Below are 18249 nucleotides of genomic sequence, written 5' to 3'. Positions count from 1 at the left end.
ATGCGAGCCAGCAGTTGAGGTCCTCATCCCACAGGGAAGTGTGAGGTGAGAAGGGCACCCGGGAGGGTGGTGGCGATCGGGGGAGGAACTCGTGAAAGTCTGGGAACTTCCTGTGGCCGGCAGCTTTCCTTCAATGACTGGCCTGCAGAGGAGGAAGTGAGCCTTGAAGGCCGCTGGAGAACTGTGGTTTGTTGTAGGGGAAGCCCAGGACGGGGGAGGGAAGGGGAAAGAACTGGCCCCATCCCAAAGCCTTATTGTGCCCCGTGCCACTTCAGCTTTCTTAGGACCACGGCGGTGTTTTCCAGGAAGTGGTTTATTGACCCCCTGCCCCGGCCCCCTCTTCTTCGCGACTAAAGAACGGAAACCAGTGCTCACATCTCGGGTCAGGGCTAATTTCCCAGGATGTAGGAAATACTTTCCTCTCTCTGTTACTTACTTTCAAGCTCTGTCCTCTTTTACCCTCCTGCTGGAGGAGAGACGAGGAGCTCCTGCCTCGGCCGTGGCCATGAACCTGGTGGATCTTGAGGCTTCCAGAGACCAGTCTGGCTTAAGGAGTAAAGCAGCAGCCACATGCCCTCCCCGAGAGGCAGAATTTCTTCCCTTGGACAGCATCGAGCTTTAATTGAATCCAAATCACATCTCATCCTATGCGTGCTGGAGAGCAGGACATTTTTAACTAGGAAGAGCATCCATTATTTATTCGCCGTGATACTGATTTATCCTGAGTGTGTGTCTCAGAGCTGGCTCTTCGTCCCTGCGTGGCCGCTGATGTAATGCCATTGTGTTCCTGTACTCAGCGGAGAGCTCTGAAGGTTTTCCAGCCTTGTGTTTTCCTGCAGCGATTACGTTTTTAATTGTGCTGGAACGTTTACTCACCGATAACCGTATCGCACTGCTCCCGAAAAGAGGGGGAGAAAGTGGGGACTCCTGCTGCTGTGGCTCTTTTTCGCTCTAACATCTGAAGGTCCTTTGGCGCGTGCCCTCTGGGAGAACGGTTCACCCAGCACAGAGCTTTGGGGTGCATGGAGCGGGGCTCGTCCGGTTGTACTGGGATGCTGCTGCCTTATCTGCAGTTTGGTCGCATTGTAGTGCGGAGCGCATCTCCCCAACTCCCAGTTACGGACCTTTAGGACTCCCAGTGCCTGCCCGTCTGTGGAAAACGTAGACAGGTTCTGGGGTCCCCTGCGGCGTCTTCCCTCATCGTTGTACTGACGGCCAGTGTGGACAAAGTGTTGCTTAGGTCCTGACACTATTGTAAGCATTTTACTGACTTTTTAAACGTTTCATGGGCATGCGATTCTGGCGCGTGGTAAACTCTGAGTACACATCAGCGACCAGCTTGGCCACCGTCACCGCCGTCCTCTTCAACATGGTGTCATCTGTGCAGGGAATCCTGTGGGTGCTTCCGACCCCTGATGGAGGCGGTCTCAAAGAATAATTTGCTTTAGGTGTCGAAGAATGGTTGAGCCCTGCCTCCCTTTCCTCGAAAATGTGATGCCAGAGAAGGAGGAAAAGTTGGAATTGGTGAGGCTTTTTCCAAACCGGAAGTCTTCTCACCGCCCTTCCTTGCTGCCCAGCCCCCACCTGTTGGGGGCAGGGGTGAGGACCAGCACCCTGGAGGGGAGGGCGGTGGGCGCGGCAGGAAGAGAAGAGGTGCCCAGCGAGCCGTGTGCAGGCCCCTGCGGCATGTGATTAAGGCCTGCAGCCCTTGTCAGCCAGAAAGTCTCCTCACGGTGTGAGAGGCAGAGCCCTGTCACTGTCTCTAGAATGATTTGTGTCGTTCAGCAGCTGTTTCCCTCAGATGCTTACCACACGGGGTTGGGTTATAAAGTCGTGCGAGTGGGACCGCCGAGGTTCCGACACTTGTGTTCACTGCTCAGCCGAGAGCCACTTAGGCTGTTCTCGTACAAATGCATTAGATTATGGTTAAGCAGCTTATGGACATAAAAACACATTAGAACTTTACAGCACTCTATAAATTACAGTTTTTGCAGCATTCACAGCCACAATGCTCGGTAATTACATTCATTAATCTACTACTAAGAGCATATAAAGTTGCCTCCCGAGTAGTACGGTACGTGTCAGTGCGCAGCTGGGAAGGAGAGCTCACCCCCCCTCTTTTTCCATCTCCCCCTGTTCCATTAAGCCTTGGGCAGGAACGTTTTGGAGGGTACATGGAAGGATTCCCTAAGAGAGTCCAAGAAACCCCTTTCTTTCAAGGTCAGGCTCCGGCAGGAAGCCGTCTAGGTAATCTTTTCACATTAGACTGCCTCTAGTTACTATTTTGTATGCATTTGTTTTCTTTTCGGAAACGGACAGATGTCTCATTTGGAAAACCAGCAGGGGTGAAGCAGTTGAAAAGAGATTTATGATGTCCTCAGTGGCGCATGCTTTTTCAGGCCTTCTCTCTGCCTGCCTGTAGGAAGGGTTTCCATGGGGCGGGGGGGTCTTTTAAATTTCGGACGTATCATGAGTGCAAGGTGGTCAGGTCAGTTCACAGTAATAAGATAACTACCCCTAGTCTGTTCCAGAAATAACGTTCGTTATTCAGTCCTCGTTGCCGCTTTGTAAGCTTGGTGCCATCGTTTGCTCCCATTTTATAGGAAGGAGAATGCTGAGGCCTCTCAGGGTGTTGTGGTAATTAAAAGAAGGATTATAAACGCCACACGCACTCCATGACTCAGTGTTCTGGAAGATACTCTGTAAACACAGCCTCGAGGGTCGATGGAGAACAGATCCCGCCATCAATCCTCTGGTGCCAAATACAGTCTCTTATAATGACGAACAGCTTCCCCTTGTAATGACCGAGAGCAGGACTGTGTTAGTCCGGAAGAGGGGCTCTCGCGCGTCATTCACTTGCTGTCTGCTGCCAGATAACCAGGCGCTTGCTGCGGATTTCGTCAAACCTCCGTGCTCTGTCCCTGTGTCCCACGCGCGGAGATGGAGGCTTGCGGTGGCTGGGACCTGCGCTCGGGGTCGCAGAGCCGCAGGGCGGCACCTCCAGGGCTCGCACTCGGATCTGCCCACCACCGGAGCTCCTGCTCGCGTCAGGGCCGGCGGAGCAGAGCCACGAGGAAGGACGTGAAGAGCGTGGACAGCCGTGGAGTGCTGCTCTGGAAACCCAGTTTCTGTTGTAGGAAATGACTGTAAAAACCGATAGGGTCTCCCGCAGTACGGGAGTCTGGGGGCAGCCGGCTGGCTCAGTCAGTGAAGTGTGTGACTCGTGATCTCAGCCCAGGTCTGGATCTCAGGGGCGTGAGTTGAAACACCACGCTGGGCTCCGCACTGGGTGTGGAACCTACTTTAAAAAAAAAAAAACAAAAAAAGGGGCGCCTGGGTGGCTCAGTGGGTTAAAGCCTCTGCCTTCGGCTCAGGTAGTGATCCCAGGGTCCTGGGATGGAGCCCCGCATGGGCTCTCTGCTCTGCGGGGAGCCTGCTTCCTCCTCTCTCTCTGCCTGCCTCTCTGCCTGCTTGTGATTTCTCTCTGTCAAATAAATAAATAAAATCTTAAAAAAAAAAGATTAAAGAAAAAACAACAAAAAAAGGAGTCTGAATGTGAGAAGGTTTTGGCTTTATGTCCTGAGCTCATAGCAGCCTTCCCTTTTAAGGATGGGGCACAGTGTTCCTTTCTCAGCAGGCGGGATGGCTTTCTTGCCCCCTGAGCAGCTGCGAAGGGTCGGGGACTGCCCAGAGCTCTGCTGTGGGCTGGGAAACTGCTGAGAAGCAAAGGGGCCGCTCTGGTGTCGATCCGTTTGCTGACACAGGGATGAGGGAATCGCCGGGCGGGCTCAGCCTCCGCACCTCGTGACCAACCCACGCTACCCGCATGTGATTGCTGCCGAAATCTCCAGGGCCCGCTGCTTGCTCGGCGGGGCAGGGCCGGTGCCGTCTGTGGGACGAGGTGTGCTCAGAGTACGATACAAACCGGACAAGGGAGAAGTCGTCTCCCTCTGAAATGCTGCACCCTCCCAGGTACAGCTTCCGCGACGGGCTCGGGTTTGGCCTCATACCTGCTTTCCCTTCCCGCCCATCTGCTCGTGTGCACCCCTCCCCGGCTCAGACAGCGGGCCTGGCTTTGGCAGTGCGCATCCTGCAGAGCCGTTCTCGGTCGCTGGGGTCCCCATGTCGGTCTCCACAGCCCTGCCGTGTGTGGACTCCTCCGCCGATGACGGGCGGATAAGCACGGCCGCTGGGGTGAGCTGGTGCTCACCTCTCGTGGGCGGTGCTGGGGATTTCGCCGTCATGAATGCAATTTGCCGAGCTTGTGGTGGCATCCAGAAATGCTCGCGGGATGAGGAAGGGTTGATTTTCGTACAGTCGGTTGACATTTTCCTGCTCCCTGTCCAAGTGGGACCATGGGCCATGTCACCGCACATGCTTCTGTGTGAGAGAGAAGGAAATTCTTGACAGTACGTCGTCTGCAGACAGATCCCAAGATTTGTGCCTTTCGTGCGCAGGCTCGGCGTGTGCAGGCACGGGCGTGTGCCGGCGTGGAGGGATGGGGTGTGCACTTAGAACTCCGCGGAGGTAACCATGGATAGCTCTGACAGATAAATTAAAACGCTAAAACGCTGCTGCTGAAAAATGGGAGAACATTTTCAGGAGGGACTCTCAGTGCTTTCAGCAAATCTCTGTGGCTATAGCAGTCGTCTTCTCAAATCAGACATCCCTACTGCCTGTTAGGTAAACACGGAGAGCCTAGATGGTGAGTTAAAGGTATCGACGGCATTTCAAGTGCCATCAGAGAACGTTTAATTCAGTTTAATTTTGTGATAAATCTCATGTTTAATCCTCTGGTTACTCTGTAATCATGTCTCTATTGATCTTTTCTGAATGACTGCCTGCAGTTTAATAAACTTTGCCATTAACCCAGAGCTTCTGAAGGAAGAGATTGATTCCGTTTTCAGATCTGATAGACCCAATAAGTACCTAAACATCACTAATCTATCTATAGGAAGCTTTGTTAGAGTGACAAGCCTGTGGCTTGTTGGAGAAGCTGGGTGGACATCCGGACCTCTTTGCATGACGGAGTCGCCTCCGAATTAGCACCTGATTCCCTTACGCAGACAGGCACCACCTTTCATCTCTCAGGTCAGTTACTAGCCAACAGAGAGGACAGGCTCTTTGCTTCCTTCGACTCTAATTGTAGGGTCTAATTTATTCTCATTCCAGAAATAGCTTGAGGAGTTGATTTAGTCTGCGTCTTCGGTCGGTGGGTACATCTAACGCAGTTTTATGCTCCATGCAGATCTGCGGGGTAGTTCCGTTTATTTTTACCCAAGTGAGGCTGAAGCAAAGAAAGTCTTTCCGGATAAAACCTGAAATGGAAGACCGGGATGATGAAGAGAGTGTGCACATTCGTAGGCTGGAGCTGTGTGAACAAGCTCCTCTCTTGGCAGGATTTTCCGTGAAGCCCGTATGTGTCTTCCTCAGCGACAGCGTCCGCGGCTGAATGGGAATTTCTGCATTTCGCACCCGTGGGTGTTTATAGCTGTTACCATCATCCACTAATACTTGTTTACCTGCACGGGCAAAGCCCGTGGGATGCAGGTTCTGGAACATTTGTGTAGCTTCATATTTTTTTAAGGTCAGAAAGGTGTCGTTTGTCTGCCACTTTTCACTCCTGAAAGAAAACGGCGAAGATTGTCAGTTGTAGAGAAAAAGCCAAGCCTTTTATTCCTGTAAAGATTTTTATTGCTGATTTGAATTCGTTCTGAGAGTTCAGCTGTTTGACATCAGAAGTGTGTATCCTTTCCCTCATTATGCTTTGGAGGGGAAGTGGAGGTGAGAAGTCTTTTATAATGAGATAATGCTAAACCGTAATATGAAATTTTCTTCAAACAAAAGGTCATAACCCTGACAGAAATAAGGTTATAATGACTTGGTGTTAGGGAATGAGAGGAGCTTTACCAATCCACAGCTTCCTCCCTCGGAAAATGAAAATAGGATCTGGAAGAAAAGCCTCTAGTGGATCAGTGAGCTCCAAGCTGAACATTTGATATGTTGATAAAATGTTGAACATTTCATATGGGATAAAACAGCCTCCTGGGATAATGACATTAGACAGGCTGACGAAACCTAAGAGACCGTCCCATGGAGGATCCTAAATTGATACGTGTTGGAGTGGATTGGTTTCTGCCCTTTCAATTAAAATTATTTTGAGGTAGGGTCTGACAGTGGTTCCTGGAGTCGGGGAGGGTCGGCGTGCGCATGTCCACGTTGGTTCCTGCGCCGCCCTGTAAAGGAAGGAATGAATGCCTGCTTATCTTCGATGGGACGTTGACTGCAGTTGCTGGGAAGATGGGAGAAAGTTACAGAATTATTACCCCAGTGATAATTGTTTCATAGTTCTCCAGAAACCTCTCTGAAACACTTGAAAACTTGAGCCGTGAAGGGACCGTCTCTCATCCGTATACCCTCCCAATGTGCTGTACAGAACTGTTTGTATTCAGACCCACATGATGTGAACTTTGCCAGAAATCGCTTTTCCTGTCACAGAATAGTCCTAAACATTAAATTACCTTTCATAAAATCGTTTCCTGTCTGCTGAGTGGACAGAATGTGCTGTGTGTGTGTGTGTGTGTGTGTGTGTGTGTGTGTGTGTGTCTGTGATTTTGTTTCCCTAAACGGGCCTCTCCAAGTGATTCCCCGCTGCTGGCGCTGTGTGTGTGTGTGTGTGTGTGTGTGTGTCTGTGATTTTGGTGTGTGTGTGTCTCTGTGATTTTGTTTCCCTAAACGGGCCTCTCCAAGTGATTCCCCGCTGCTGGCGCTGTGTGTGTGTGTGTGTGTGTGTGTGATTTTTTTTCCCTAAACGGTGTGTGTGTGTGTGTGTGTGTGTGTGTGTGTGTGTGTGATTTTTTTTCCCTAAACGGTGTGTGTGTGTGTGTGTGTGTGTGTGTGTGTGATTTTTTTTCCCTAAACGGGCCTCTTCAAGTGATTCCCCGCTGCTGGCGCTGTGTGTGTGTGTGTGTGTGTCTGTCTGTCTGTCTGTCTGTCTCTGTGATTTTTTTTCCCTAAACGGGCCTCTCCAAGTGATTCCCCGCTGCTGGCTGTCGCCCCTGCTTCGGGAACAGCACAGCCCTACTAAAGCAGGCGTCGGTGTTTTCTGCGGCCTGTACTGCAGCTTTGACTTTGTTTTGTTCCGTACAGATCGGACTTCTTAAGAGCCAGAGCTGGAAGGACCTTTTCGTGGTCTCCCTGTGCGTCCCCCCTTGCAAGCTGCTGATGGTGCATGGAGAGTTTTTCCCTGTCTTCTAGGGAAGATTCAGGGAACAGTGGGGATCAGAACTGGTAGAGCATGGAGGAGAGGGGTGGAGAATGCTCCCACGGCTCAGAATCCCAGTCTCTGTTTCTCCTGTGGTTCATTTCATTTTACTGTCCTAGAATAGTACCATGAATGGCTCCAGCGCGTGTTTCCCAAAGTAAATTAAAGATCCTCTTAGGTCCAGATGTCCATCCACACTATAGGTTGTGTTTCTGGTGTATACATCATTTCCTCTGCTTTTCCCTGTGTGATGGTAACACAGGCCCAAAGCAGGCCACGTTCCACATGGAAGCGGGGAGACCTGTCCTCTGCCGGAGTCCCCCAGGCCCGGGAAGTGACCGTTCAGCACACAGAGCTGACAGTCACTGCTACAGGATCGGTGCGATGCTGAGAGTGGCCATTGCAAGTGAAGATGTGATCGTGCGTGGGCACCTGCGGAAGAGAAGCTGGGAGCAGGTTGAGGGAAGAGGGGAAAAGCCTGTGTCTTTCACTCATTTGAATCCAGCATTTGGGTAGGAAGCGGTTTTCACTGGCCGTTCGGGCTCCTTGCCTGGAACATCTGGCCAGTTGATCGTAGTATCAACCCCTTGATTTTTCGGAGAGTAGGAGGTATTAAGACCTGGTAAATGGTCATTTGACCTTCGTACGAAGCCACAGAACAAGACCTGGCATTTTGCCAGTCGGTCCCCTTTATTGTTTTGTCTCCTTTTGGACTTAGTAAGGTGATCTGTCTTGTCTCTGAGGTACCCGCTCAGCCCCTTTCGAGTGCACAGGAGAATGGGGATGGTGTCACCATGGTGTGCTGCGGGGGTACCAAGTTTGGAAGTTTTTGGGTGACAGTGTGAGAAAGGAAGCGGGGGGCATGGTACGATCCGTAGCCTGGTGGGACAGCCTCTGGAGTAAGAGGAACCTGCGTGGTGTCCTCATTTCTCCCAGTTCCTTTGTGCAGATCCCCCTGCTCTGTGCCACATGCTGTATTCTCTGCAGGGAGTTCAGGGACGACGCGGGAGCCATAGCCGTCATCCTTGTGCCGTTAAACCTGAGTGTGGCAGGGAGGCCCCGATTTCTGACTATTTTGCCACACAAACATTAATGAACCCTTTCCCCGTTTTGTGCATGGACTGCCTGGTCAAAAAAGGAGTAAGGGCCAGTTAGAAGGCTGTCATTAGAATTGCACGTCCTCTCAAATGCGCGTGTGACCGCAGCGGATCAGGTGACAGCCGACCAAAAAGCAACAGAAATTTGCGCACTGCGCCTGCCTCTCTCGAGGTGCCAGCCGGTCTCCCACCCGGGGGTTGTGCGGCATGCCCCCGATCGCGATCTCGTCTGGCTTCCACGGGGCTCTTCTCTGTGGTGTGGTTCCCTTCCCCGTTTGGACTCACTCTTTGTGCGCAGGATCGCCCGTGAGCCTTCTCTGATGAGATTTTCTGCCTGAGTCATGCTGTGCCCAGCTTTTAGAATGTTGCTGTTACCGAGGAGTTAAAATTCTTAAGGTTTCCTTTTCGTCATGCTGTATTTCTCAGATTATCTGGAGGGACTGTAATCCAATTTTAGGAATTCTTCAGGGCTGAGAGCCTAAACTGTTTTAAGCAATAGCATCTAGTTGCCAGGGACTGAACCGCTTTGAGAGTGTCCGGGTCTAACAGCAGCCAACTCTCAATTATCTATGGGAACGAGAGGCTGCTGGGACGTTTTCAATTCACAGAGTGTGCAAAAATCTCACTTCAGCTGCTGGTTGTGATCTCATCCCATAACTGAATTTAGGAGAGCTTCTCAAGTGGCTGGATTCGCCACCCCCCCCCCCGCCCCTTGTTGAGTTTTTCTTTTCTTCTCTCTCTCTCTCTCTCGTTTTTTGACTCCTCACCTCTGACAACGGCACCACACCTTTGACAAGTGTTTTCATATCCTGAATTTGTGCTTAGTCTCTTTTTTTAAACCATTTTTCCTCTCTCCATTTGGATTCCCGTATTTCCTGTGCATTGTCATGTATTAAGTATAAGAAACCGCCTCAGTTTTTTTTTTTTTTTTTTTTTAATAGGTAGGAATAGTAAAACTGTATTTATGTTTTCTTGCTTTGCTTTTTGGTTCAAGTGTTCATCAGAGAGGACATGGCCAAACAGCTAACCGGGGCACTTGAATGAAAGCTAGGAAAGCTTGACAGAGGTTAGGCTCTGAATAACTGAGGATTGACTGTTAGTAGTGAAGGAAAGAGGCACGCCGTGAACTCCACCTTGGTCCTGAAAAGGACACGAAGACGGCCCTGCTCAGTCTGCCTGAGGCGTTCTTGTTCATGGCTGAGTTGTCTGCGGTGGAAACTTCATGGCCCCATTGTGGGCTCATGCCAGACCTTCCGCAGTGCGGTCCTCCCCTCGTTTCGGGAATCTGAGAGATGAGTTCTTTGGATGGACACGGAGCGCCATCCCGGTGCTGGTGACGGTGAGCTGCCGTCCTGCATGGCAAAGGTTGCCGGTGTTTTTAACAGCTTCACTGAGGTTAATCCACAACCGGTAAACTGCGTGGATTAAAAGTATAAGGTTTGACGGTTTTCGCGTGTGTGTAAACCCACGAAAGCATGGCCGTCATCGAAGCCGTGGAGGGTTCTTCTCCCCAGATGTTTCCTCGTGTCTATGGATAATCTCTTCCTGCCCTTGATCGGAACCACTGATCTACTTCCTCTCACTCCTGATTATCTTATATTTTTTAGATTTCATATAAATGGAATCGCACGAAATACTCTCTTGGGACTCATCTGTCTAACTTAGCGTTATTATTTTGAGACTTAGTCAAGTTGTCGTGCGTCAGGAGGCCACTCTTTCTTGTTGCTCATGCTCTCCGGAACAGCCGGATCACCGTTTGTTCATCTGTTGATGGACATTTGAGTTGTTTCCAGTTTAAAGCTGTAACAAAGCTGATATGAACATTCTTAGGCAGATCGTTTTTGTGGAAATGTGCTTTAACTTGGGGGGGGGGGCGTACCTCGGTGCAGAACGGTTACATCATAGCGTAGCCGAACTGCTTGCCAGAGTGCCAGTGCTGTTTGTCATTCCTCCCGTTGGCGTACGAGCGTTCCTCCGCACCCCTGCCCGCAGCTGCTGTCCTGACACCTTTTCATTCTGGCCCTTCTAGTAGGTAGGTAGTGGCATCCCACTGTGGTTTCAGTTTGCATTTCCCTGATGACTGTGGATGTTAAACATCTTTTCACGTGTCACTTGCCACCCATGTGTCTTTAGTTAAGTGTTCAAATCTCTCTCTCTCTCTTTTTAAAGACTGTTTAGAACACTGGGTTGGTTGTTTTATGTAGTTTTGAAGGCTTTTAAAAATATAATCTGGGGCGCCTGGGTGGCTCAGAGGGTTGAGCCTCTGCCTTTGGCTCGGGTCGTGGTCTCGGGGTCCTGGGATTGAGTCCCGCGTTGGGCTCTCTGCTTGGCCGGAGGGCCTGCTTCCTCCTCTCTCTCTGCCTGCCTCTCTGCCTACTTGTGATCTCTGTCTGTCAAATAAATAAATAAATAAAATCTTTATATATATATATATATGTATATATACATAATCTGGATATATATATATATACGTATATATATATACATATATATATGTACTGCATATGTATATATACATATATATGTACTGCAAAGTGTACATAACTGAGAAAAGTTTTGTATCCAACTTATATATATATAATATAATATATATTATATATTTATATAATATATAATATATATATTATATATATAATATATAATATATATAATATATAATATATATTAATATATAATATATATAATAATATATAATAATAATATATAATATATTATATATTATATATATAATAATATATAATATAATAATATATAATATATAATATATATATTAATATATATATTATATAATTATAGAATATAATTATATAATATATATAATTATATATAATATATATAATATATAATATATATTATATATATTATATATATATTATACATATTAATATATATAATATATATAATATATAATTATATATATTAATTATATATATATAAATATATATATAAATATATAATATATATATATAAATATATATATATTATATATTTATATATATAATTATATATATATAATTAATATATTATAATATAATTAATTATAATTAATTATATTTATATATATTTATATATATATAAATATATATATAAATATAATTAATTATAATTAATTATATTATAATATATTAATTATATATTATATATATTATATATAATTATATATATTAATATATATAATATATATAATATTATATATTAATATATTATATATATATATAATCTGGATACAAAACTTTTCTCAGTTATGTACACTTTGCAGATAGTTTTCCATTCTGTGATCTGTCTCTTCATTCTCTTAACAGTGTCTTTTGAAGAGCAGAAGGTTTAATTTTTGATGAGGAGTAATTTATCACTTCGTTCTTTTATGGATGACGCTTTTGGCACCGTGTTTAAACCCAAGGTCACAAATGTTTTCTCCTCTGTTTTCTTCTGGGAGTTGGATAGTTCTAGGTTCTGCATTTAGGTTTATGATGCGTGTTTAGTTATTTTTCCTAATTAGACTGAGATGCCAATCAAACATTTTTGCAGATATATTCATATGTGTGTGTGTATGTGTATTTGGTCCATCAACATTTGTTAAAAAGGTTATTTCTCCACAGAATTGCTTTTGTGTTTTTGCGAAAAACCAGTTTCCGTACACGTGTGGGTCTGTTTCCGCGCTCTTACTTTGTTCCGTTGATCTACTCTTCTGCCTTCGTGGCAATACAGCGCTGCAGTCGTGATGCCGTGTGAAAGGCGGCGGAGGGATCACCTTAGTGGCTCCTCACCCAACCCGCTCGACTGTAAGGGCTCAGTGATTCGCCTTCTGCACCCCCACGAAGCAGCCTGGGGTCAGGGAACCTTTCTTAGGTGTTTCTAACAGGTGGCTGGCACAGCGAGGTATTTTCAGTTTTGTTTTTAAAAGACGTGAACTTGAGGAATTATTTTTTTGAACGCCACATTGGTATTTTGTTTGTAAATTGCTACGCACAGTCTCCTGTCCTTACTAAAACGTCTAGGTTCTGGGGGTCTGTTCAGAAGTCCAGAAAGGGGGCTGGTGTTAACGTAGCCTGCGGTTAAGTTTCAAAAGAGCTGTGTCTTTTGTTTCTTTCTTAATTTTTCACTTCTTACTCTCGCTGTAAATGCTTTCACCTCTTTGGCACTTAGAAAGGATGGAATCGTTGTCTGTCAGACCATTCCAAACAAGTACAGATGCAGGAAAAGAAACCAGCAAAGCACACGGCGAACTAAAATGAGAACACAGCAGCCCTGAAGGCCTTTTGATGGAGACAGTCCGAAGTGCCTTTTCTTACTTCTCTTGGCTTCTGTGTTACTTCATCGCCCGTCCCTAAGATCGGATGAGTTCAGAAGGGTTCTGGTTAAACCGTACCCCTCTCTCCCACATGGGCATCCACAGGGGCACACGCAAGCACCCACGCCGCAGACGCTTTGTAAGTGACAGGCCGCTGTCAGATCAGTTTGGTTCCGAAAATCAGAGGGAGACTCTCTGAAACCTGTTTCGTGCAAGGCAGGCAAATTGTGCCTTGCTTTTCTGTTGTCTCCGGCTTCATCTGTAATCAGCAAACGCAGCCCCGCGGTGGAGACACGTCTGCATTTTCTCGCTCTCCCCTCGTCTGCACAGCGCCGAACCATCTCATTGTGAAATTCAGGAGTGGCGGAGGAAGCCTTTGGTGAGAGATTATACTTTGAGAGAAGGGGAAGTCAAGAGCGAGATCACCTATTTTGAAGAAGGCTGGTGTTAAAGGGAATAGTCCGTCGCGGAGCCTCTCGGTATGTGTGCTGCTGTGACCCTGTCCTCCATCTCCAGTGACCGAAAAGTCACATGATTTCAACGATTCATGAAACCTGGTCCCATCTGTTAGGCATGGCTTGTGCCCTTACCCCCTCTATTGCCAGCAAATATGTCTAAATCTTTTACTTCACAGCCAGCCTTCTGTTGTTGGCGTGCTGGCTCGCTTGCTTTCTTGCTAGCTTCCCTGATTGTCAAATGAATGCCTTAGACATGCATATATAGTTTTTTCCTTTTTCCAGATCTCTTCCTGTTTCTTCTGCCCTCCATGCTCTCCTTCCCAGTGCTTGTTTGCTAAATGCTTCCTTTGCTACTCTGGGGCAAGGTCACCGTATTTTCAAAAAAGCCCTGCAGGTAATTCTCGTGGACATAAATTTTCCGTGGGAATCACTAGCCTTTCTCAGGTAGACAAATGAGTCCGCCGGCCTTTGAAAATCATCCTTCGTTGATTGTAAACATTTATTTTATAAATCACACAATTTTCTTCCCATTTTGTAGCAGTGGTTTGTAGACCGCCCCCCCCCCCAGGTGTGTTTGAGGAAACTCTTAAATCAGTGGGAATTGTCGGTTGGCGTCTAGACGCATGCACACACATACACGTGTATGTGATCACATGCGCGGCTCTGTCGAGTGTTACAAGGTTAGTGATTTATCATCAGTCTTTTTGTCTTTGATTCTTTTTGCTTAGAATGGACAGTGCTTGTCATTTTCCCTCTGACACAGTCAGTGAGAAGTTAAGTGATTACTTTATACGTCGTAGGCAGCCAGGGAGTGTTGACCGAGGGAATGGATAAACAGTAGCCTGGCTTATTCAGGAATTACACCAAAGTGTCTATGCAGCAATTTCTAAATAAAACTGTGTCTTTGAAAGAATAAAGATAATTTCTAGGCTTTGAGAATATAAACCTCTTCTATAATAAAAACCTTTTAAAGACTCTTGATTTTTTTTTCTTACCTCTTAAGCGACCACCTCTACACACACTTTGATCCTTTCTCTCTTCCTCTCTCCTCCCCACCCAACACCCTCCAGAGTTGAACATCTCAATATTAATTGGAGCTAAGATGATTGTACGGCTGCTGCTAAGACTTCGGCAGGTCTCTTACGAGCTAATGTCACGGCATGGGGTCCATTCGCTCTGTGTAGCTATGCCGCGGCGCGGTGAGATGCCTTGATTAATATGCTACCTGAAAATAAAATGGATCTGGAAGAAATTATACCATACTCTCATAAATATTAATTCACGTTGGTATGGAATCGCGCATGATTTTCAATATACTTTGGAGCACCTTCAGTGTGAGAGGAGATTCAGGCTCCAAAGAGAATGGCGTCGTTTTTTAAAAAGCTCGGTTGATACATTATTAAGTATCATTTGTTTATTTTTTTAAAATTTTTAAAGATTTTATTTATTTATTTGACAGATAGAGATCACAAGTAGGGAGAGAGGCAGGCAGAGAGAGAGAGAAAGAGGAGGAAGCAGGCTCCCTGCCCAGCAGAGAGCCCGATGCAGGGCTCGATCCCAGGACTCTGGGATCATGACCTGAGCGAAAGGCAGAGGCTTTAACCCACTGAGCCACCCAGGCGCCCCAGTATCATTTGTTTATTAATCTGATAGTCTACACGCATATATATAGGCTAGGCCGTGGGCGGGGTGTAGGAAAAAGAGGGGTTCTTCTTTGCTGTTTTTAAGCCTGTGGGGAGTTGGGATAGTACTCTCAGAAGCAGAAGTACAGTTGATGGCAGCATGTCGACGTGGTCCACGGTGGGACTCACCTGGCTGCTTCTAGGTTTGCCGTCATTCCCGAGCGTCTTGCGTGAGCGCTGGCTCACGCTTTTGGTTGCACGTGACGTCAGACACAGAATGGTCAGAACTGAGCAGATGTCCAGCAGCTGACCGTGGTGGTGGGCGCTGGACGGAGGGTTAAATAGAGCGGACATTTATGGAACATTTCATGGGCTAGATGTTCCAGCCATGGTTCTGACATTGGAGTCGATGGCCATGGGCACTCCCTTCGATCCCAGCTCGTCCCCTGAACGCTCGCCACCCCACACCTGCACCTCGGGAGAGCTGCCTCTCCAACGGTGGAGGGCAAACCGTCAGCACTGATGGCAGCTAGACGTTGGACCGGGAGCCAGTCTTTGCCTGATGAGATGGTTATTTCTGATACGTTTTTGCTCTGATGGCTTCTTTCGGCCCCTGTGGGGCTTCTTGCTGTTTGTCGTGATCCTGGTTTCTGCAGTGCCTGCGGGATTTCTTGGTTTCCAGTTCTCTAGTTTGCTTCGCTCTGTACCAGCCGTACCCCTACTTGGGATACAATCCAGTCACTATTGTTGCTTATAGGTTTGGGTACTTTAACTAGTTGCCTCGTTTATTTATTTATCTAGCCTGATTTATTTATCTTTGCCCAGTTCTGTGAAACACTGGGGTTACTGAGATGAATAACTCCGTCTGTGCCCTGATTCTTTTAAGAGGTCATGCTGCCAGCTGCCTCAGGGCCTTGGCACAAGCTGTTCTCTCTGCTCAGACTTTCAGAACTAGGTCAAATGGCAGTCATCTCCTCAGCACCATCCTACTCCTCTGGACTAGACCATTTCCCCTAGTTTTGCCTTTCCTTTGTTCAGTTTGTAGTGGTATATTTACGTGATTTGACTAATATTTGTCCCTAAATTTTAAGTTCCATGAGGTAAGGACCCCCCCCCCCCCACACACACACACCCACAGTTGTTTCCCCAGCGCCTGTAGGACGGTGCTGACTTTGTTTTTGGTATATACTGGCCGCACAGAAAATGCTTGTATTAAGGGAAGGCTTGAAAATAGTGCTTCACGTTTTAAGAAAGGTCTTCCTGGGTGGACAGCCCTGCTGAGAGTCCTTCAGCTAGAAGACGGAGCGGTATGGAAGGTCGCGCTTTGAGGCCTAAGCAGATGTAAACATCCAAGCCCCCAAACCGATGATAACAGCTAATTTGGGGAAAGACCTCGAGGAGCAGCTTGCATGCACGTGGGCAGTCTGGATATTGGGAAGCAGCGGGATGGAGAGCCACCTTGGGACTATGGGATAGTGGGGGAGAGGAGAGAGGGGCGGTAAAGAAAGAGAGAGGTATTTTAAGGAGAAAATAGGTAAAAGGAAAATTTTGTCTCAGTTTTTGTTATTTGTTTTAATGTGCATTCATTTGGGACCACAGAAACAGAATTTTTATATGTGGGGGTTAGGCTCCGTGAAGGAGCATTTCAGGGTAAACAGGGTCGTGCCCACTCATGCACAAATGACTGCATGCCACAGCTTCTAAATTCCGTGCTTCCTGAGTGCATTTCTCAGGGTTCGAAGGACATTGCGCGAATCCCACCGGTGGGTACTTCAGGTCTCTTAGTGGATAACGTCAGTGTCAGGCTTTGGCCCCGGGGCTTTCGGTATTTCCGTAGGTGCTGAGCTGCCTGCCAGCACAGAATGCTGGATCTTGGGCCTGAAATGTCGCCCTGTGCTCTCCGCAGCCGCTGCCTCTACTCCGCGCGGGACGTCCGTGACGTTTCTCCTACCCTGCCCACCCCCCAACCACACACAGAGCAATAAATGAAAAGTTGCTGTACATCTTGGTGAGAATATTGCTTTTGCATTTTGCGAGGACCTGGGAATTAAGGATGCTCAGAGGAACTTGTGGTAAAAATATATAATGCATTAAGGAAGCATTTTAATCATATGAATTGATAGTTTCTTTCTTGCTGGCTCGCATCCACCTGGCCCTGGTATAGTCAGGCTTTTGCCCTTCTTTTTTTTTTTTTTAAATCATGCATGCACTTAGGACTCCTTGTTGAAACACAATTGATGTACCAGCTTGGAAAGGGAGTGTCTCGAGCCTCCTTGGGGAATGTCATTGTGTGCCGCCGGACCTCGCGGAGAACCCGATTGAACGCCACTAAGCGGTGAAATCACTTTTAATGGACGGATGCTTTGTGCTTGGTTGACTTTTCGGCCCACCAAGAATAGAAAGGATGTATCTGTGGCGGCATTAGGGATTCAGAAGACTCGAGAGCCGTGTTTCTTAGTTTGAGGTGTCCTCCTGTCCTGCCCTTCCTGCTCTCCCCTCTCCCTGCTGGTAACCCCGGTGAGCCTGTATTTTGGGTGTGACCCTGGACACCTGTGTAACCCCCGCTTCCCTCTCCTGCTCTTCCTTTCTATAGAAAGATGTAGCAGTTAAGCCTCAGGAACGTGCGGAGCAGCGCCAGACGCCCCTGAGCAAGAAGCAACGGGAAGCACTCACCAACGGCCTGTCCTTTCACTCCAAGAAGAGCCGGCTCAGCCGCGCGCACCACTGCGGCTCGGATCGAGAGAACGACCGCAACCTCTGCCAGCACCTGGGCAAGAGGAAGAAGACGCCGAAGGGACTCCGGCAGGTGAGGACGCGGGGCTTCGTGCTTCTCCGGGGCCGCGAGGTCCCTTTCGCAGGCGCCTGCCTCTCCGCCGTTCCTCCTGCCGGCTGGAGGAGACCTCCTCGGGGGCTGCTGGAGCGCGGCCCCGCAGAGCCGTGCGCTGGCTTCTCGTAGAACGTGCCAGTCCCCGCTCGGTGCGTCGTTACGATTGAAGCTCCGGCGTCGGTCCCTTTGTGTCAGGTGTGCCGCGTGCCGCGGAGCTTGCCGCTGGTGCTGCCGGAGTGGGGGGCAGACGGACCCGGCAGGTGTGATCATGTCCGTCGTGGATCTCGGGGTTCTGAGGTGCCAGGAATGGTTGTCTGCAAGCAGGCAGCGCCGTGCATAAGATTTCTGTTTTCCAGAGCAGCTCAGATCCTGTGGCGTGCGGGAGAAATGAATTCGCCTTTCGGTTCTTCAGTTCTCTGTAGTCCATCATTCCAGACTCTCTTTGCGATCTGCTGATTGTATGAAAGCCTGGTAGTAGGGCCCGCTGGCCTGTTAATAATTAGGTTTCAGTGATCCACAAGAAAATGTAGCTCTTGGCACTTGAGAGCCTCTCTGCAGGCGGAAATCCCCACATGAGATAGATTAATAATGAGAATCGAAGCTGTTGATAGCAATTTCTTTCCGCACAAATCCAGAGGCTTTACTGCCTGCCGGCTTACCTGTGCCGTGGGTGTGTTTTGTTTGTTTCTG

General features: G+C 47.8%; 1 protein-coding gene across 5 annotated transcripts in view; it reads left to right on the top strand.

Moving 5' to 3' along the window:
- Window positions 1-18249, top strand: part of AUTS2 (activator of transcription and developmental regulator AUTS2) — a 1107048-nt gene that overhangs the window by 254283 nt on the left and 834516 nt on the right. For all 5 annotated transcript variants that reach the window (XM_045993027.1, XM_045993031.1, XM_045993028.1 and 2 more), the window contains exon 2: window positions 17326-17538. In XM_045993027.1, the coding sequence (XP_045848983.1) occupies window positions 17326-17538 (213 nt within the window). The remainder of the gene's footprint in view (window positions 1-17325; window positions 17539-18249) is intronic.

Source organism: Meles meles, chromosome 21 (assembly GCF_922984935.1).
Source record: "Meles meles chromosome 21, mMelMel3.1 paternal haplotype, whole genome shotgun sequence".
NCBI classification, from domain to species: Eukaryota; Metazoa; Chordata; class Mammalia; order Carnivora; family Mustelidae; genus Meles; species Meles meles.
Note: the sequence above shows the minus strand (reverse complement) of the source record. Positions and strands in the feature narration are given on the sequence as shown.